This window comes from Abramis brama, assembly GCF_963993115.1.
Source record: "Abramis brama genome assembly, chromosome: 21".
NCBI lineage: Eukaryota > Metazoa > Chordata > Actinopteri > Cypriniformes > Leuciscidae > Abramis > Abramis brama.
This window is the reverse complement of record NC_139983.1, coordinates 33466595-33489090: the sequence shown is the minus strand read 5'-3', so window position 1 is coordinate 33489090 and position 22496 is coordinate 33466595. Positions and strand designations below refer to the sequence as shown.

Below are 22496 nucleotides of genomic sequence, written 5' to 3'. Positions count from 1 at the left end.
CTATTCAAAGCCATCATGTTGAACAGTGCGCATCTGAAGCGTCTCAGCTGAAGGAAATACTCCATTATTGTTTATCAGTTTTAATAAATCCACCAAATTTTCTTATCAGGCCGATAACGCTAACATTAAAAATGAACATATATCGGCCGAACAGATGTGGTGGCTGAGATATCATGCATTTCTATCATTAACGCTGATGTCTTTTCACAGAAAACCACAAGGATGGTACCGGATGTGAGGTCAGCGTATCACCAGATGAGTTTCTCGATGGCCAGGGAAAGTCCGGTTACGCTTTCCGCAAGGAGCCGAGCTACTTTGAGATTCCCACAAAGGAGATCCATCCAAAGCCCAAAACGTCATCCCTGGAAGTCCAAGAGATCCCCACGAAAGACACGGACCACAAACCCCCTTCCACCCCCCCAGTGGTCCAGGGCCATGCCTCCTTCACCATTGAGTTTGATGACCAAACCCCTGGAAAGATCAAGATCAAGGACCAAGTCACGAAGCTCTCGGTCCGCCAGCGCAGGATTCCCACCAAAGAATCGATAGCCAGACTTACAGAAGTGATGTCGGCGGAGAACAAAGTTGCTGATTGGTTGGTGCAAAGCGACGCCACTATGTTGAGGAGTCTCGATGAGCCGTCTGGGTCGGACCAGCTCTCGAACAAGAGCTTCAAGGGTAATGTTTGTACAGGTGGAAAGATTAACCCTTAAAGACCTCGAACATGTTTGGGGCACATGACTCACCTGTACTTTTCTTTGCTTTTCTAACCCATTATAGCAGTCCGCATCAAGTGTCATATATCATTTTAAACAGGAGAACTTGACGTTTCAATATAGCTCATTTAAATTCCCAATTTTACATTTATTTTGTCTGGGAATGGATGAATTCACCAGATTTAAGAAAAACGGCAGCAAATTTCTTTGGTGTTTTTTTCTACTCCACTCAAACAGAACCTCCTGAAGTTTGGATTTTTTTTTCCTTTAGAAAGAATTACCCTCTAGATTTCCAGATGAAATTTTGTCTACATATAACAATCCCTAAGCAAGTTATAGTCATTTATTACAACATTATTATAGGTGCTTTTCAGTGAATAACTGGTGTTTTCATTTACTGACAATGTAGATGTGTCCAAAAGAAGTTCAGAAAGTAAATGGAAACATTGTTATATAATAATAGAACACTGAAGCAAAGTGACTTTTTTTTATATATATAAAGATGGATAGATAGATAGATAGATAGATAGATAGATAGATAGATAGATAGATAACATACACACACACATACATATATACTGAGGATAAAATAATATGGATAAATTTAAACACACTTCTTTTTTGGTATGTTTTGGCCTTCCATTAACACTGAGAACGCATTTTGTACAGCGAAAACCTCTTTTTGAGGACGCTGTCCCAATCGGATACATTTCAAAATATCATTATGTTGTAGTGTGGACTGTGAAAATGGAGGTATCCGACATTGATGACGCATGTTTAGCTATAGATATGGCTGTACCAGATAGAGGACGACCGATATGGGATTTTCTCTGGCCGATGCCGATATTTAGAAATCAGGGCTGCCGATAAGTTCTTTTGTGCAGCACTTTTTATTATTTATAAAGAAAGAAGAAGCTGCCAACAATGCACAATAAATCTCTTACATCGTGTCTACGCTTTGTTTGTTAATGAGAGGTTTGGCGAGTCTGCATAACTCAGCAGCACTGAATAAAAACTCAGACTCTACCTTAAACGCCTCTGATTGGCCATTGCGTTCAAGAAATCAAGAACTATGTCTGTGATTTGGCTCACTGCTGCAAAAACACGTTAAAAACAGTCTATGGTTGAAAATAATCGTCTCTTGCTTGCGTTTGAGGGTGATTAGCATATGCGTCTGCCTATTAATCAGCCTAATTTGCAGCACAAATGCCAAAAGGTCGACCTCTAGTACCAGATTTGTATTTGCCTGCTATTCTCTTTCTAAATGTTGACCTGTTGTGTTGTTTCTAGATGCACACCATCATGAAGATGATGATTTGGAAGAACCAGAAGAACCGCAAATGGTTCAAAAGATCGTCCCACAACTGGAAGGAAAAGATTACCCAACGAGCTATATCCCAGATTCAAAGAGCCAAGGCAAACCAGATCCCCAGCAAGCTTTTACGGTCGAGTTCTTTGACGACGGTCAGCGTAAAAAGCGCTCGCAGTCCTTCACCAATAACACGTCTTCCCCAGACTTCCAGTCTGCTTTGAAAAGCAAGCTAGACAAACGAAAAGTTGCAGGCCAAGCCTCATCATCCGCTCATAATCCTCCCACACAGCAGTTCACCATTCCCCTTAAAGGCTCTGATGACGCGAGGCGGGCCGCATCTCTCAGACGGGAGAAAAGCGAGATACGCATGAGCACGTCTGACTTCAGCTCTCGCTCCACGTCAAAACCGTTTGGCAGCATCGGCCGGAGATCCAAACTCTCGCAGGACTTCGCAGCCGAGTTACTCAGGGTGTCGAAACCTAATCCCGCATCCACACTGGACCATAAACCCCCATCTTCCACAACTACGACACACTCCGGCTCTTCTCAGAGTGTTCCTGCCACGTCTCATTCACAAAATCCCACCATTAACCAGACCAGCAGGTCTCCCTCTGCGCACGTGGAAGCCAACTTTCCGGAGGCCAAAACCTCTCCGCATGAAGAAGAGGATAGTTTAAGTGATGCCGGGACCTACACTATTGAAGCTGAGGGACCGGATAAGGAGGTTGTGGAGGCGCGGAGTTTGATCGATCAGGTACAACCCCGTCACTTCAGCTTGACATCACATTTGAGCAGGGCTGGGCGGTATGACGATATATGGACCACAAAACCAGTCACATGGGTAATTTTTTTGAAATTGAGAGTTATACATCATATGAAAGCTGAATAAATAAGCTTTCCATTGATGTATGGTTTGTTAGGATAGGACAATATTTGGCTGAGACACAACTATTGTAAATCTGGAATCTGAGGGTGCAAAAAAATCGAAACATTGAGAAAATCTCCTTTAAAGTTGTTCATTTATGTTCGCGATTGTGCAGCATTCACTCACAGAAATACATGTTTTATATATTTATGGTTGGAAATGTACAAAATATCTTCATGGAACATGATCTTCACTTAATATCCGAATGATTTTTGGCATAAAAGAAAAATCGATAATTTTGTCCCATACAATGTATTGTTGGCTATCGCCACAGATAAACCCGTGCGACTCGAGACTGGTTTTGTGATCCAGGGTCATATATATCATGTTGACGAAGTGTCTATCATTAGAGAGTTTGCTGTATCATTTATAACGAGTTATGCAAATATTTCCACATAGCATAGTACGCTACTAGTTAATAGCCAGTTTTCCACCGCTTCACTAAAGGGATATTTCACAGCTGGAAAGATGAATGTGTATTTAAGTTGGGTCATTTATGTAGTAGAAATGTGAAATTATTTTAGAAGTTGGTGCCTTCTAGACTGAGAAAAGCCAGAAAATGTATTTTTGGCTCATGTGGATGAAAGACAACAACTCCCAGAATGCACTTGCTTCGCTGCCCTACGAGGCCACGCCCAAGCCACGCCTACCGGTTACAGAGGGCAGTATCGGGAGAAATGATACAGCTAGGCTACTAGTGACTCGAAACTGAAAATACGCCGTTTTATCGTGAGATCCCCCTATGGGCGGGTTGAAGACATGCGGGACGAGCTCCTCCTACTGGCTGGAGTCTCTCACCTCTGGACAAAACAAGCGGCAAGATTCTAATCTGAAAAATGAAGCCTACCCGGAAGTGCGAAAAACTGCAATACATCGAAAATCCGCTAGAGGGAGGTCCCAAAAGGGAGCAAATGTCCATAGACCACCATGTTAAAATGTCCGTTTTTCACAGCATAAATTCATGTTTTTACAGGTTGGTCCCATGGACTTTTATTGTATTTTTCGATAGGTTCCGAGTGCCTGACAACTGTGAGGGGGGTGAATTTTTTTCTAACTCGTTAGTTTAGATCGTATTTAGATATAAAATGTATGACAAATAAGGGCGTGGTTTATGGAGCTAGAATTGTCTCATTACATGCGAGAAAATAAATGATCTGAGAGAAAAAAAAAAGTTTGAGAGAAAAAGTTTTCATACCAATAGAAAAAATAAAAAAAGTTTTGAGAGAAAATATTTTCTCATAGAGCATAAAAAAATATAAATTTGACATTTTTTACATTATTTCTGAGAAAAATAATCTCTCTCAAAATACTTTGAAAAAAACTCTCAAATATATATTTTTTGCTATCAGTGTGAAAACATTTTCTCAAAAAAAAAAAGTGTTTCTCTCAAAACGCTTTTCTTTGCTCTCGATGCAATTTCTTGCTCTCGATTTTGCTTTTGCTGTGAAAATTGTGTCATGGGCGGGGCCACGTTCCTATTGGCCAGTCGGGTGAGCATCGTCTTGTCTTGGGAGTCGAACTGAATCATTACACCATTGTTCGGTTCACCGGCATAGATGGCGCCTCTGCCTTAGTTGAGCACGGACACTCCAATGTTTGGGTAAGATTAGGGGCGTAGGAGCAATATATATATATATATATATATATATATATATATATATATATATATATATATATATATATATATATATACGTATCCGCCACTAGGAAAGGAAACGTGGAAGTTAAAATACTGAAATAAATACTGATAACATATTTTGAGCATTTAAGTGCTTATATATATATATATATATATATATATATATATATATATATATATATATATATATATATATATATATATATATATATATATATATATATATATATATGCACTTAAATGCTCAAAATATGTTATCAGTATTTATTTCAGTATTTTAACTTCCACGTTTCCTTTCCTAGTGGCGGATACAGAACGTCATTAATAGGTGGGCCTGGTGAATATACGGAGGGGCAATATCAATATCAGATATATGTACAATAACATTACGATGTCCAGCAATCGATTTAAATAGTAGGCTACATGGGGTTAAGTTGTTATTTAATGAGATGTAGCCTAATATATGTTGTCAGTGCCAAGAATTTTCGTTTGACTAAATACATAGATTCGCCTATTTGAATAACGTATAGGCTACCTTAATGGTCCACTACCTTAATCCGTGCCACTGATCGCAGCAGCAACGAGCACTTTGATCACTTGATTTAAAAAACACATTTCAGCCCTAGATTATCTCTTATTTAAAAAATAAAAAACCTTACGGCGAAATGACAATATCCTCCACACACTCGTTTGTAAGGCGGCCTCCTGTATTTTTGCTAGTCGATTTTATTTCATCCAGTGACATGATGGGTTTTAACTTCATTCAGGAGATTTTGGGTAACTGCACAACTGACAGATGACTTTGAGCGCACCGCCAACAGTGTGTGTGTGTAACCATAGCGACAAAACGACAAACTTTCGGACCCTATAATTTCGTTTTTAAAAATGTAATTATGTATTTAAAAGTTGCAGAATGGATTCATTTGGAGACTCCGAAATCGGCAGAGATAGGCAGGCAATGCAAAACAAAATCTTACATTGGGAAATAGTGGGGGGACAAAATTATGGGTAAGATGATGACACACACAACTCAATGGGTAGCTAAGCTGGCTGAGCAAGTTCAGCATCACTGAAGATTAAACATTAAAAAATAGCACTCATATTCATGAATGAATGTGTATTATATTGTGTATTGTATGCTCAACTAAGGCAGAGGCGGCATCTATGCCGGTGAACCGAACAATGGTGTAATGATTCAGTTCAACTCCCAAGACAAGACGATGCTCACCCGACTGGCCAATAGGAACGTGGCCCCGCCCGCCCATGGCACAATTTTCACAGCAAAAGCAAAATCGAGAGCAAGAAATTGCATCGAGAGCAAAGAAAAGCGTTTTGAGAGAAACACTTTTTTTTTTTTTAGAGAAAATGTTTTCACACTGATAGCAAAAAATATATATTTGAGAGTTTTTTTCAAAGTATTTTGAGAGATTTTTTTTCTCAGAAATAATTTTAAAAATGTCAAATTTCTATTTCTTATGTTCTATGAGAAAATACTTTCTCTCAACTTTTTTTAGTCTCAAATATTATTTTTTGCTATTGGTATGAACTTTTTCTCTCAAACATTCTTTTTTCTCTCATGAAATGCTTTTTTGCTATCAGTGTGATAACTTTTTCTCTCAAACTTTTTTTTTTTCTCTCAGATCATTTATTTTCTCGCATGTAATAAAGACACAATTCTAGCTCCATAGTGGTTAACTTTGATTGACAGCTTGATTGACAGCTGATAACGAGCATAGGCTGCGCCAAGGAGAATGACAACATAAGAAGCGCCATTTTTTTAACACAGTTGAAATATAATACTACTGTTTCTGTATCATGAAATGTAGTTTTAAGAGTTTTTCAGGCGAGAATGTAGTTGTTTAAAGCTCAAATCTGTGGTTTATTTATAAAGATTTATGAAATTTTATCCAGTTGTGAGATCCAGCGATGACCGGGCGCTCGGCGCTCATGTACCCCGCCTGGAACAGCCTTTCCTCGGCTAGTCGTTCTGGCGTTTGCCGCGGACTCTGGCGTCTCTGTAGTGGTTAAACATGAGATATAATTCGTCTTGTCTATATCTAACGGGCGATTTTTGGTCTCGTGAATCTATAATTTGTTCCCTGGCCAATCGTTTTGGCTGAGGGGAAGTTTCATAACTTTATAAGCTATTTAACTTCACCGTTGTATGGTTAGACTAGAGCGCTGACTTTGTATGTTTGACTGAATTGTTTGCTTTATTTGTATAGCTTCTTATACCTTTTACTTATACTTTTATAATGGCTAATATTGATAACACTGAAATTTAACAAAAAGAGACTGGGTTGAGTTTTGTCATTTTAAATTTTAATACAACGAAGATGATCTGTAATGTTGTTTACTGCAACATCTGTTGTTTAGTACAAATGCACATATTGCCTGGACCATATTAAAATGTTTAATATTTTTATATTATATTTAAAACGAAAAGAGGCAGGTTTGTGATTTATATTTCGTTTTGTTATAAATAGGCAAACGTTATGTGCAGTGAATATAATCAATATGCGTTGCCTGAACCACATTTGTGTGGCTATAATGTTTAAAATTTCTTTAAATGAAAATGAAAAGAGGCAGTGTGGTGTTTTATATTTCGTTTTGTTATAAATAGGTAAACATTATATGCAGTGAATATAATCGAACGAAAAGAGTTAGTGTGGTGTTTTATAACATATTTCGTTGCCTAAAATACACAGAGATATCTAAAGTAGCAGAGCGAGCTGAGTGACGCGCGCTGCGTCCTTTACCCATATATGGATTGGCCAGAAGGTGGGCGGGGTTAGGATTTCCCAAGATTTCCCAAGATGGCGCCGCCCATACCCCCCATAAACGGCTTCAAAACCGTTCTTCAGAAAGTCTATGGGTGACGTCACAGACGCTTTGTCCATATTTTTTACAGTCTATGGGACAAAAGAGCCTCTGATGAGCTAAATGACGATTTTTGCGTCATCTGAGTTTTTTTCCAGACACACAATACAGAAATCTCTCGTCTCAGGGGGACATGAGGGAGGGAAGCACGGTCACTCCAAAATACTTCCGGGTTTCTACTGATACAAAGCTTAATGCTAATCGGTGAAGCATCCCTTTAAAACCCGCCCGTTACACGCCTCTCTGAAACAACGTCACACAAACCATTTCACCAACAAATGGAAGTTTCATCAGAAAGCTTATCAGAAAGAAGTCACTGGAAATTAGCGAGATCGCTAAAACGAACATGATTGACCAGTTGTTGGCATTTTTGTGGTTAACCTAAAGATTTAAAAGGTTCGTATAAGGTGCTTGAAGTGCTTGAAGTTGACTTTTTTCAAATGTAAGTCGTGGAAAACCCCTGAAAACAGCCGTATTTATGAAAGGGTACTTGAAAAGTGCTTGAATTATTGAAAGACGATATATGTGAAAGTCATATTTAATTTTATCGATAAAACAATCTTTTCACACAAAATTAAAGCTGCAGCTCGTCTAATATAGATAAAGAGCAATTTCTCAAGGCTATGAGCGTGATATTGCTCATAAATATCCAAGTATATAATACAGCTTTCATTCTTCATGTTGATCATATATTAATGGGGGGGAAATCAGTTTGAATGAGAAAAGCGATATATTTGTCATAGTATAGTCAAAGTTACCGCAGTCATTGCATGTGCTGCACTTTATTTGTACCATTTTGTTTTATTGGTTTATTTTTATTCATCTATTTACCCTTTTTTAGAATTTGAAAGATTATAAAGATATTGTTTGGTAAGTGAGATCTCTGATTGTAGTCCTTGATAGCCAAAAAAAAGTAGTGCTTAAAAAGCAAATTCATTTTACAGTGTCTGTACGAGCCGAGCATCGAAGTTTTACACTAATAAGTGATACATTGACCATAATACATTTATTTATGTCAAGATTGCACATTAGTTACACAGAAATAAAGTGGTATTTACCATTATTTCACAAAAGAACGAGGACACACGTACTTAATACAGTTATATTTCCAGTCAGAGAAACAGAGGAAGCTCTTTAATTATAATTAAATTATATATTTTAGGGTTTAAGGGGAAATCTGGTCCATTGGAGACGTCCAATAGATTTCTCACAGTAAAACTGGGAAAAGTTGTGAAAAATATGATAAACCAGATGATAACTATGTAATGTTTAATTCCTTTAAAACTTTTTTTAATTTTCCTTGCTTGATTATTTTAATTCCTTTCTATGTAAAGCACTTTGAATTGCCGTAGTGTATGAAATGTGCTATATAAATAAACTTGCCTTGCCTATAATATAACAACTATATCTTGATTTATCTTGAAATAAAATAAGATTTTGGTCATATCGCCCATACATTTAAACAGCTAAAAAAAAAAACCACAAACATAATCTGTCATTAGAAGCCATTGTTTCAGTTCTGTTATTCAGGTTATTTCAGTCTAGTATATTATCATGTTCAGAGTGCTTTTCTGAATAATTCACCCAGTCAGGAGTTGAAGAGGTCCGGTCGGTTGGGAACAGACATATAAAAGCCTTCATAATTCATGCATGCTTTATCATTGACAGGTGTTTGGTGTTGGCAACACCTCAACAGCAGCAGCAACAGTTCAGCCTATAGTTGGTGACACTGAGGGTCACTATAGTCTTCTACTCAGTGAGAATAGCTCAGGCTTAAAACTGGGCCAGTATCCGAAAGACCATAGTGACACAGACAAGGGTCCTGTACAGGTAACCTCTCATCTGACTGCAAACGTTAGCATCCGGATCATGGGCGTCAGTAGATCTATCTGTCAATCATCTGCTTCTCTTTCACTGTGGGTTTATTAGGATCTTTCTTGGGCATCTTCTCAAAGATGGTTTTCTTTCTGCTTTTGGATGATTATGAACGGGTGATTTGGATCTTTAAAGGGCCTGATCTCTTTATATGGTTGAGATATTTTCATTTGGTATATTTTGACATTTTCTTTGAATTTACTGTTTGAGTACCAGAATCGATAAGTTTAGTATGCCAGCATAATTGTAGTAGGTTTTATTTAAATTTAAAGGAACTTTGATAAGTTTAAATATTTATATTCTGCATGTATCTTAATTAGTTAATGTATCTTTTTTTTTTGTAAAGCAATAATTATAATTTTTTGGGTTTTTTTGTTTGTTTTTTAGCATAGCTGTTATTTTTTAAACGAGTGAACGCTATCAAAGTTAGAGTTTTAACTATTTGCACAATATTAATTGAAATATTGACAAAGTTCATTCTTAATTTCTAGAAGGATTATTTAATGCAAGTCAAATGTCACCTAAAAGTATATGATATCCAAGGCAAGTTTATTTATTTAACACATTTCATACACTGGTAATTTAAAGTGTTTTACATAAAATAAGTACAAATAAAAAAATAAAAAAAGAGAGAAAGGTAAGAAATAATTTTAGTCTATTTCTTACCTTTCTCTCTTTTTTTATTTTTTTATTTGTACTTATTTTATGTAAAAAAATAAGTTTGTTAATAAGATAATAAAAAAAATAAGATAATAAATTATTTACTAGACAGTGTTATTATTAGGGTTTTAATGAACATTTTTACAATATTTAATTACAACGTTTGCTCTAAGCAGTTCAGGGCAGAGTTATTTTATATTTAAGTCAAATGTGAAATGTGCAACAAACTTATTTTACAGATAAAGTGAAAATATCTCAACTTAATTTTTTTTTTTCCACTTTAAAGCAATGTGATGTAATATAAGTTCTTAGTGTAATTAGCTGGTTTCCTCCTCCTCTGCAGATGCAGTCGATGACGACGTTAACACCTGGAGGCAGTCGGTGGGTTTCCCGCTGGGCCAGTTTGGCAGACACCTATTCAGACTCGGGTCCCGCTTCAGGACTGTTTGATATCCCAACACAGGCTGATCTTTCTACCGGAGGTTTGGAAATTTTGCTTGCTTTCTTCGCTTTTGTCTTTGCTATAGGGCTGCACGATCTTAGAAAAAACTTGTATTGCGATATTTTGTTTTTCGGCAATATATATAATGCGATATAAAATTTCACTAGATGATTTGCATAGCTCTAATTGAAAATAATTAATAATTCTAGGATTGTTTGGGTAATTTTGTAGGGTGGTGCATCTGCATAGAAAATTATAAACAAATCACAAGCATAGATAAATACAATAGAAGAAAGATACAATTGAAAGAAGCAGTGCTTTGTGTTTTTTAGGTAAATCTAACAATATTCAGGTACAGAAATTGAACAATCAAATGTAAAATAACTCTTCACTGCATACATGAAGTCTAACTAACTAACTTATATAATGAATTAATAAATTAATACAATTTATCTTTGTTAAAGCTACAAAAGTAATTTTCTCTTTCTCTTTTGTTGTTTGATCACCATTGGTGACGCAATCAGCGGCGGATATATTAGGCTGCTGTCTCTTTAAGACAAATGCATGGACCTAATATAAATGACACATCCGTTTTCTTTCTCAATTGTTTACAGCACATATAACCTAACTTTGCAAATAATCCGCAAATCACATGAAAAACGAAATATCGTGCAGCCCTACTTTGCTAGCTTATTTCATTTTTCCTATTAATTATGTCTTTAAGCTGGTGAAAGGATCATCCACCAAGTTATGCTTAACCGAATTGCTAACTCCTCGGAAACAGGTCATAGCAGCAGATCAAGACGAGTTCTGCCTCCGGTTCCTTTGAAGGAGAAGATCGTGACGCCTCCGCCCGCTATACACATCCAGCCTGACTCGTTCCTGTCCGATTTGGAGAAGAGTTTGCAAGTCCAGAAGCAAAAGTGGGATCCACAGAAACTAAGAGTCCAAGATGATCTGGATCCAGACAGCTTGAGTGATGCCAGCAAGTCCGATGATGGATCAGTGGTCGAGCAAAGCAGGGCGACTCCTGACACAACTTACAAGACGTGGAGCCGGTCTTCAAATACGCAATCCAATCAAGAAGAGACGCCTCCCAAATTCTCCACCGCTACTTTAACGCGACAGCATGGGACACTTACCAAGCCATCCAACATTGATCACCCAAGCAAGGATGACTCTCTTGGTGCGGACAGTTCAGTGTCTATTGTCAGACAAGAAAGTTACACCAAAGGAAGGGCTAGCGATGACATCCAGTTGTCCAGATTGCCTCAGATATCTAGTCAACCCTTAGGCAGAGATGCTTTTAAAGGTCTAAGCAATCAAGACACTCAGTCGTACCTCAAAGACACTGAGGATGTTTTAGCTTCTCTGGAAGCCAAGCTTCTGGAACAGCAAGAAAACAACGGTCGCTCCCATCTGGAGGACTCGTTCTCGGAAGAATCGGACACTTCCAGTACAATCAGTGGCAAAAACGCTTTGGTTTCTGTTCCTAAGAAGCCCGTTGTCCTCAGAGGACTTCTAATAGGTGCCGGACAGTATTCAAGAGAACCTAAGACTTCCGATGATCCATCGTCCGGGATAAAGGACAGTGATGGCAAGAGTTTTCAGCGCCGTCGTAATCTTAGTTCTCACGAGTTTGCGCCAGAACATCAAAGTCCCGCCGCAAGACGTGACGCCGTTTCCGACCAGGAATCGAATTCCCTTCCTTACAAGAAGTACACTATTCCTCTTCAGAAGGAAGGTACGAGCAAATCCAAAGGTACGGTGCAACAAATTCTAGCCCGTTCCAATAGCCTCTCCGCTCCGAGAGCCACGAGAGCGTCGATGCTTCGCCGTTCCCGCTTGGGCGACGCCTCCGACAACGAAGGCACCGAAACCGACCGAACGTCTCAGAACTCCGACATCAATCCCTCGGGGATCGCCCGAGGTGCTCAGGAAAGCAAGAAACTCTCTCGATTGGACATTTTAGCTTTGCCTAGGAAAAGAACTGGCTCTTTTAACACTCCCAGTGACACGGAGTCTTCCGTGAGCCGAACGGGATTTTCAAACCGAAGCACGGAGTCGGGAAGCTCCGTGAGGAAAGCGTCTGTGCCGGATCCCAAGGGTCTTCTAAGGAAGGTTTCGAACGCCATGAACAGGCAGCCGATCGTTCGCGGACGCTCAAGCAGTGCCAAATACGCCAGCAGCACTGCTAGTGAGTATCATGCTTCAGAATGGCTCACGTGTTTGCTTATTTCATTGAGAGATTTGCCTAAACATTGGTCAATGCAAGGTAAACGTTATTAACCCTCTGGTGCTCTAGAATTTTACAAATTTTTCTTTTTCTTCATCGGAATGGTACGAAATTGGTAAATGTTTTGGTACTTGCTATTTGAACACACACAAAAAAAACATGGACATGATTTGAAAAGGTTAAATGGTCCTGAAAAAAAAAAATAGTCACACTTGTGCTCCTCGCGGTTAAAAATGAGCGCATTGGAAATTAACAAATTTCATCTAGTGGGAACTTTTGGTACTGCGGCCAAACTAAATCTCACTGAAAGCAAATTTTTTTGGAGATATCATGCTCAAATTTTAAACATGTTTAGATTTATGGCTTTGGTTTTCTTAGTTTTAGAGTATAACATGATTTTGAAAATATATATTTCATATAAAAATGTAAAGTATTTTTGCACATTTTTCATAACAAGTTCACTTTTTGAAACTTTTTTCACTTCAGCAATAATCTGCCAAGTGTCGTCTTTGAAAAGAGATCAAACTTAAGTCAGTGCTCTAAAGCATTCAAGATTTAAGACGGTTTAAATTGGAAATTTAATGTTCAAGTATTTGCGCAAAAAGTGAATAAATTAATTATAAATACAGCGTTAATATAATTTAGTACCATAAAATCCTTGGCTTTGCATTCATTTATCAGAGTGATGAGCTTCCAATAAAACAAAAGTACAAGACTTTTCTGATGTGAAATTCTTTCACTTTTCCCTGAATGACTCTTCCAACGATCATTAACTTGATTTGTGCGCATTTGTTTGTATCGCACAATTGGGCTAATGACCGTCTTTAACTAACAAGTCTCCAATATGACTAATTTTTTAATTCGGAGACAACTAGATTACCATACTAAAAACTTAACCGGTATATTGTGAAAATCAAGGTCATTTGTTGTCATTTTTTTTTCCTGATGGGATTAACAATCTAGAGTCCATTTGGGCAATTGGTTGTTGGTTTTTCGGGTGTCTTATTCTGTCTTTTTCTACGTCTGCTTTTTTATTTTGGTTTCTATCCCATCCTCTGATGACTTGGTGTACCAAACGCTCCCCATTCCCAATTCCCTGGGCCAAGGCTCCAGGAGGCGTCAGAAGGGTTCAGACTACGCCTCCACCTCAGAGGATGAGTACGAGTCTAACCTTAGCACCCCTAAACACAAACGCTCCCATCATTCAGGGGCCCAGCAGAACCCCGGCCTCCATCCAGCAGGTCCGGTGCGAGCCGTACCCCGTTCCAGAGACTCCGAGGGGGACGGACACGAGAGCGACGCCTTCCAGAGCTGGACGTCTCATAGCGCCGAGATTGCCAGGTGAGGAAGGATCGAACATATAGGGCCCTATCAGAGGTCGCGTTACACCGTGTCCTAACCAGAGGCAATGCATAGAAATCAATCAAAACCCACAGCCAATCAGAACAGCGTGTGGGCGGAGTCTCGCGGTGAGTGCACAGCAGTAGAGAGTAATCTTGACGGCAATCGCAAGAAAATGGATAAGTAGCTACATAATCAAATTCACAAATATTACACCATTTAACACCACAGTTTTCGACTGGAATCATGTTTTTTTTTTGTACTGTCCCTATATAAATTAACTTATAAATAAATAATAATCCAGTCATAAAAATTAATTTTGGATGAATAAATCTAAAGTAGGGCTGTACACTGAAAGCCCTGATATACTTCAAGCAAAATCATTTTACATTTATGCATTTGGCAGACGCTTTTATCCAAAGCGACTTACATTGCATTTCAAGGTACACATTTACATTGTTATCAGTTCTTGCTTTCCCTGGGAATCAAACCCATGACCTTGGCGTTGCAAGCGCCAACGTTCTACTGTTTGAGCTACAAATCAGCGAACAAACTGGTGTAAGGTCATTTTGAACAAAATCAGGCCAAAACGAAGTTCGTTTCCGTAAATCGAAACCGCTTGCCAAAGTGAACTTTCTGGAAAAGTTCACTCCGGCTCGTAAACACCATTGGTCTGTATACTGGGATAACCTGACATCTCTCGAGACTCCCCTGCTAGTTCACCGTTAATGATATGCTAAACCCCGCCCACACGTGACATGATTGGTTACAAGGTAGTTTGTGACGTCAGAAACACCAGCGATTTCAAAGCGTGTTTTTGAGACTGTCTTTGGTTCACTGCAGTTTTAAGGAGAAAATACTCAGCAATGCTGTCGACTTATGAATTTACACACGGTTTGTCTTAAAGCACATTAAAAACACCACATAGACATATAAAGTACATTAAAATCTGGATTTTCACCACAGGGGGACTTTAAACTTTTAATAAGTTGTTGTTAAATTGTATACATCTCATGATTTAAATTAATTAGACATGGTTTTTGATTACTAAAATTTAAAATGACTATTAGAAGGGTAAACACCTGAATATCCACAATTCACAATCCCTCTGTTTTAATAATAGTTGGAGAATGTTTAAACCATTTTGATTGACTTAATCTCACGTTCAGTTTTCTTGAATGTGTGTGTTTTGGTTTGGTTTTCCCCTGACTTAGACATGCATTGACTGTACCCAGTGTAGATGTCGTTCATTACAATGGGAATCATCATAAGTGTAGACCTAGGTAAATTTTTCATGCATTCCAGTTGTATTTGTCAGTAAATAAGCTACATAATTGCACACGTTACATCTTTGAAAAATTACTTATAGTGTGAATTCAAATTATGTGTGAATTCAAATTATGAATTAAAGGATTAGTTCGCCTCAAAATGAAAATTTGTTGATAATTTCCTCACCCCAATGCCATCCAAGATGTCCATGTCTTTCTTTCTTCAGTGGAAAAGAAATTAAGTTTTTTGAGGAAAACATTTCAGGATTTTTCTCCACACAATGGACTTCAATGGCAACCAGAATGTTGAAGTTCAAATCAATGCCGTTTCAAAGGGCTCTGCACGATCCCAGCTGAGGAATATGGTCTTATCTGGCGAAACGATCGGCCATTTTCTAAAAATAAAATAAAAATGTATATACTTTTTAACTACAATTGTTCGTCTTGTGCTGGTCTGCGACACGCCACGCATTACGTCATCATGTTGGAAAGGTCACGAGTCACGTTGGAAAGGTCACGAGTCACGTCATCTTTCTAAGTTATTTGTCTGTGTACTCCGGTTCAATAAAGGTAGGGAAGGGTGAAAAATTGTGGTTAAAAAGTATATTTTTTTATTTTTTTAAAGAAAATGGCCGATCGTTTCGCTAGATAAGACCATATTCCTCAGCTGGGATCGTGCAGAGCCCAGTGAAACGGCATTGATTTGAACTTCAACATTCTGGTTGCCATTGAAGTCCATTGTGTGGAGAAAAATCCTGAAATGTTTTCCTCAAAAAACTTAATTTCTTTTCCACTGAAGAAAGAAAGACATGGACATCTTGGATGGCATTGGGGTGAGGAAATTATCAGCAAATTTTCATTTTGAGGCGAACTAATCCTTTAATTAAAAAAAGAAAGAAATAAAAACATTACCTGTACTACTGCATTGCCCCTAACTTTTTTAAATAATTGTTTTGATGTCAAATTGCCTCTCTTAAAAATGTCATTTTTATGCATGTTCTTTGCTAGATTGAGTCAGGACCTGGCCAAAGATTTGGCAATTCTGGCCCAAGAGATTCATGATGTTGCTGGAGATACAGAAGCTCAGAGTGTTTCTACAGACAAGATGGGACCCGCCGTATCTGCCCACGAGGAGGTACTGTTCCTGCACTTATTCGATCAAAAATACAGGGGGAAAATAACGAAATATTATTATGATTTAGAAAAGCTGTTTTCTATGTGAATATATAGTAAAGTGTAATTTATTCCTGTGATCAAAGCTGAATTTTCAGCATCATTACTCCAGTCTTCAGTGTCACATGATCCTTCAGAAATCACTCTAATATGATGATTTGATGCTCAAGAAACATTTATGATTATTATAAATGATGAAAACCATTATAAATGGGTTTTTTTAGGATTCTTTGATGAATTGAAAGTTCAAAAGACCAGCATTAATTTGAAATAGAATATTTTGTAACATTACGAATGTATTTTTTAAAAATCAATTTAATGCATCCTTGCTGAATAAAAATACGGTAACACTTTACAATAAGGTTCATTAGTTAACTACATTAGTTAACATTAACTAATAATGAACTGCACTTATACAGCATTTGTTCATCTTTGTTAATGTTAATTTCAACATTTACTAATACTTTATTAAAATCTTGTTAACATTAGTTAATGCACTGTGAACTAACATGAACAAACAATGAACAGCTTTATTTTTATTAACTAACATTAACAAAGATTAACAAAAACAGTAATAAATGTATTGCTCATTGTTAGTTCATGTTAGTTAATACATTTACTAATGTTTAATAAAGGAACCTTATTGTAAAGTGTTACCAAAAATACTAGCTTCTTTCAAAAATCATATCTGACCTCAAACTTTTGATGGGTTGTGTATAGTTATAAACGTATCATATACATCTAAAACAGCTGATGTTTTCTTGTGTTTTATGTGCAAGATTATGCCTGAAAAGGTTTTGGATTTTTTTTTTTTATCACGTTAATTAAAAAAATCGGTAACACTTTACAATAAGGTTCCTTTATTAAACATTAGTAAATGTATTAACTAACATGAACTAACAATGAGCAATACATTTACTACTGTTTTTGTTAATCTTTGTTAATGTTAGTTAATCAAAATAAAGCTGTTCATTGTTTGTTCATGTTAGTTCACAGTGCATTACCTAATGTTAACAAGATTTTAATAAAGTATTAGTAAATGTTGAAATTAACATGAACAAATGCTGTATAAGTGCAGTTCATTATTAGTTAATGTTAACTAATGTAGTTAACTAATGAACCTTATTGTAAAGTGTTACCAAAAAATCTTGTATAATATGACTTGCTCTTTTTGTCTGTTTGGTTTTTATTATATTTATATGATATTTGTATTTTTGTAATTGAATTTTTGCCGTGAAAATAGCTTTGAATGCTGACATAAAACACTCTGAATGTTATGCACTGTAAGGTTTCTTTCTCTAATGAAGGCCGTCTCGTGTATTATCCACATTCACTCATCACTACGCTGTTTAATGCTCTTTCAGTTGCGGCACCAGATTCCCGAAGCCAGTGTGAGTTCCCAGAAGGAGTCTCCAGGTGCAGCGCCGGTGTGTGACGAGTCCGAGGGACCGAGTGCGGGGCAAGACGAGGTATCAGTGCGTCTCTTCGGGTGACGGTTCGGGGTTGTTCACTGTCAGTAAAGCTGTAAACCTCGTTCCTCTCCTGTCAGGTTACGCTGAACGACGTGATGCTGAATCCCGTGTCCCAGCTGTCTCTGGCCATCCGCGAGAACACTGAACAACTGACCGAGAAAATCAAGTGAGAGGAGTTTGCTTTTCACAAGATGATATTCATGTAGTTTTTTTTGGATGTGTGTTTATGTACTATATTTTAAGGCCCTTTCACACCGGACGCGTAATGAAAAAGTGAGTAGTTCGCGTACGAATAGTTCACGTCAAAACCATTCACATCAGCCGCGACGCGAATTTGCGACGTCTGTGACGTTCAGAGCTTCAACATTCCAAAACTTTCGCGCCGACAGCTGAGCAAACATGGACACTTCATCTTCATCATCATCATCATCATCATCATCATCATCATCATCATCATCATCATCATCATCATCATCCAGTGAAGACGAGCTTTTCTTTTTCTTTAAAAGAGATCTTAAAGAACAGAGAGTCTGAAGGGGAGTATGCTAATGTCCACTTTTAGTTTCCTTTTCCTCTCTCCTTTTTCTCTCATAGGTGTCCCTGGGGTTTTTCCACAGTTTTTTTGCATCTTCAACTAAACACAGTGCGTTTTGTAATGTCAATACACATTACATGTAACACACTAGTAACAAGTTAAAATCATTCAACTAGAAACTGTAGATATCACACAAAGAATGTGTAGTATACTAAAAGCAGCCCTAAATATATGGCAAGCGGTTTTAGCTTAAATTGTACCCAGCGTTACTCGTCGTAATTGCATTTTTACTAGTAAGAATTCCCATTAGAGAGCTCGACAAATGAATTTTTACTAGTCATATGTCTCCATTGACTTCATTCATTATTAATTACGGAGCTCTACGATTGAATTGTTACTAGTAAGAATGCAGTTGCAGAGCTCTTAACTGTCACCTGCCCGTATACGGGCAAACTAAATTTACTTCACTATATTACTATTAAATCCTAATCTAGTCATGACAAACTATATATCGTTGGAAAGGTCTAAGGCTCCTTAATAGATATTTCAGCACTGTTTTTTGTTACAATTTATGCAGGAACATTAATAGATGAATTTATGACAAGAGCGCACCTCAAAAAAACTACATAACAGGAGTTCTGACCTTTGTCACAAAAAGTCGACGCACACACTTTTAATAATTGAAACTTTGGTTTTCGTGCTAAAAGTTCATAATAAAACATTTAATCTAGTATTTGTCAATAAAAAAATATAAAATAATATTATCTTCTAAAAAGTATAATATATATATATTATCCTCTAAAATATAATATTGTCTTTTTTATCGCCTTTTTTTTATTACATTACATATTTTAGTAGTTATCATAAATTAGGTATCATTTGAAAGCTTACGATCTCAGAATTCATCCTGTGAAAAGTGTTTTGAAATTGGACATTGTGTTACCATAGAAACGGTACTCTAAATTATTTTATTAGGCTCCTCCCCTTTTGGGCATCATTATGTTTCATAATTTATTATCAAAATATTTTCTAATCTTGACAAAACACATATTGTCAGAAAGGTCTGAGTCTCAAGGTTCCATATTTTGTGACAGAAGTGATATTTGGACAGAAATTTATTAATTTGTAATGGTAGAATGCGTACAGTTAAATTCAATGGAATTCAATGACACCCGGTGGCTATTTTTGGTAATTCGCCTAAACAAAATCTCATGGGAACTTCAATTTTTGTGATATCAACTCCAAATTTGGAACACAACTTGGTTAGATATATGGCTTTGATTTGATAGTATTTTTTTTGTAAAACATATTTTGTAAAATATATATTTTATATAAAATAAAAATATGAAATAAATTATATTTGATTTAATGTAAATTTAAACTTCCATAACTTTTTCATACTTTAATTTTTTGAAGGGCTTTCACTTCAGCAATAATCTGCTATTTTTTCCCTTTAAAACAAGACCAAACTTAGGTCTATACTCTATAAGCATTCTTGAATTACAACCATTTAAGCTTGAATAGTGCATTTTAAGGTCCATTCTCAAAAAGGGGGGTGACAGTTAAAGGGTTAATTCAATTACAGAGCTCTGCAATTATACATATCTTTAATTAGTTTTTTTACTCGTAAAAATTCAATTAGAGAGCTCTGTAATTGTTATTGTTACTAGTAATAATTGAATTGTAGAGCTCTCTAATTGAATTCTTACTAGTAAAAATGCAATTATGATGAGTAACGCTGGGTACAATTTAAGCTAAAATGGCTTGCCATATAAATAGTCTCACTACATTTTGTTACATTTTCAAAGTAAACACGGTCTTTGTCTCTATCTTTGACGATAATAGTGTTAGCTTTCTATCCCAAATGTAGATTAGCCTGCTAGCCTACACACCACAGGACTATACAACGACTAAAACTATCACACAACACACTCACAGTCGTGATAACCGAGTTGGTTGGCAATGCTACGCCACACATCGTCTTTCAAATCGTTGTCCTTTAGTATGTGATCGGCTGAAGCCTTTTCTGTCGCCGCAAAAGTAAAAAAAAAAAATATCGACATCGAAGCGGAAAAAATCAGTCATTTTTTCGCCGCAGCACATTCGCGTTCGGTGTGGAAGCGCTCATTACAGAAACAGCTGATCAAAAGATGAAACCATCGCGCGAATTATTCGTGGTTCAAAAAAATCGCGTCCAGTGTGAAAGGACCTTTACCCTGTTTTTATATTTTCTTGTAGCTATTTAAAGGCTTATTTTTGAATTTTTACACATTGTCATATTTTTTCAGGGTTTTGTTTCATAATAAGATGGATGTTTTGAGTGAAATGGAGGCGAAAATCAATGCGGCTGATGATTCTCCACCGCTGAAAACATCCAACAAGGCGAGTCTCTTTTCGTCTTTCCCTGAATAAATGTTACCAAGTACAGTCTGAACTTCACTGAACCAATTGTAATGTTGAATGAATTAATAAATAAAAACATTTTCTTTTTCTTTTTTTAATTCAGGGAGAAATTTATGCGGAAAATTATGTTAATATGAGTGTTATTTTAGGATCATTGATGATATACATTTATAGGTTTTATTAATATTCCTTTTAATTGTTAAATTGTTGTAATCTTCCTCTGTTTTTGTTTTTTTTTTATAAAAAATCTGTCCATATGGTTTTTATAAAAAAATATATTTCAGTGTTAGTTTTGTTATTTTAGTACTTCAAGTTTAACTAAACAAAAATGAGAAATGCTGCCTTGGCAACTGCCTGAAATAAAATAATGTTTAAATATAAAAACCTTTAACATTGTTTATTAATTTATTTTATTTGAAAAATAAATAATTTTAAAAAACAGTCTCTGTCTATATAGTTTTTATAAAAATAATTATTTCAGCGTTAGTTTTATAGCACTTCAAGTTCTTCAGAAATGCTGAAAATAGGTTTTTATATTAAAAAAATGATAGTTAAAATAATATTTAAACACCTGAATATCTACAATATTATCAAGTAATGAAAAAAGTTTTTATTTTTAGTTAACAATAATGAATCTGGTTTAAATCTTAAGTGTTTGGTAACACTTTACAATAAGGTCACATTTGTTAACATTAGTTCATGAATTAACTAACAATGAGAAATATATTTTTTGCAGCATTTATTTACTATTGTAAGTGATAATATGTAAAATGTTCATGTTAGTTCACAGTGCAGAAATGACATTTGTTCTTAAAAACGTATTAGTAAATGTTGAGATTAACATTAATAAATGCTGTCGACGTATTGTTCATTGCAAGTTCATGTTAACTACTGAAACCTTATTGTAAAGTTTGTAATGCTGAATAGTTGTTTGTAATAAATGTGTCATTGCTCTTGAATCATTTTCTCTCCTTGCTTGTCTTGTAGGAAATTGCATCAATTCTCAAAGAGCTGAGGAGAGTTCAGAAGCAGCTGGAAGGTCAGTCGATGCTCTTTCTGCTCTTCACCTTCATCTATACAGCGCTTTAACAATATAAGACTGTTTCACAGCAGCTTTACAGTGATAACAGGAGATTACAGTAACAGAGATTGTTTAGGCTTTACAGCAGCTCTAGAATAAAGTTATTGTCCAGCTAAAGTTAGTTTTGATTGATTCACTTCCGTTGCAGAGATCATTAGTTATTAACTTGCAGGACACCGTTTTAACTGGAAACAGAAACTTTTAATGTGTTCTGGCCGTTCATTTGCACGAAAATGATGTTTGGTGCCCGAGAACGCAAACTTTAAAACAGGTTCCAATGTGCAAGAGTTTTGTTTGTTTTTTTACTTTATCATCTCCGCGTAAATTTCAAAAACGTGAATCTGTGAAAACGCTGATGGCGTGCACATGCATATTATGTGTTTGAATATATATATATATATGATAAAGTTCCCTTGGCCTTTGGAATTAAAATAGCCCCACATCATCACATAGCCTTCACCATACCTAGAGATTGGTATGGGGTACTTTCCATAAGATCATCTCTCATTGCAAATCAAACTAGCTTTTAGGCTAACTG

At 36.5% G+C, this 22496-nt stretch overlaps 1 protein-coding gene across 11 annotated transcripts in view; it reads left to right on the top strand.

The window, feature by feature from the left end:
* cep170ba (centrosomal protein 170Ba) overlaps nucleotides 1-22496 on the top strand; it is a 44461-nt gene that overhangs the window by 20554 nt on the left and 1411 nt on the right. For 2 of the 11 annotated variants that reach the window (XM_084097078.1, XM_084097075.1), the window contains exons 8-19: nucleotides 211-678; nucleotides 2007-2782; nucleotides 9141-9302; nucleotides 10351-10489; nucleotides 11234-12646; nucleotides 13792-14026; nucleotides 15241-15309; nucleotides 16303-16429; nucleotides 17832-17936; nucleotides 18017-18105; nucleotides 20763-20856; nucleotides 21865-21916. In XM_084097078.1, the coding sequence (XP_083953204.1) occupies nucleotides 211-678; nucleotides 2007-2782; nucleotides 9141-9302; nucleotides 10351-10489; nucleotides 11234-12646; nucleotides 13792-14026; nucleotides 15241-15309; nucleotides 16303-16429; nucleotides 17832-17936; nucleotides 18017-18105; nucleotides 20763-20856; nucleotides 21865-21916 (3729 nt within the window). The remainder of the gene's footprint in view (nucleotides 1-210; nucleotides 679-2006; nucleotides 2783-9140; nucleotides 9303-10350; nucleotides 10490-11233; nucleotides 12647-13791; nucleotides 14027-15240; nucleotides 15310-16302; nucleotides 16430-17831; nucleotides 17937-18016; nucleotides 18106-20762; nucleotides 20857-21864; nucleotides 21917-22496) is intronic. The other 9 variants (XM_084097083.1, XM_084097084.1, XM_084097081.1 and 6 more) reach the window with 6 other exon arrangements.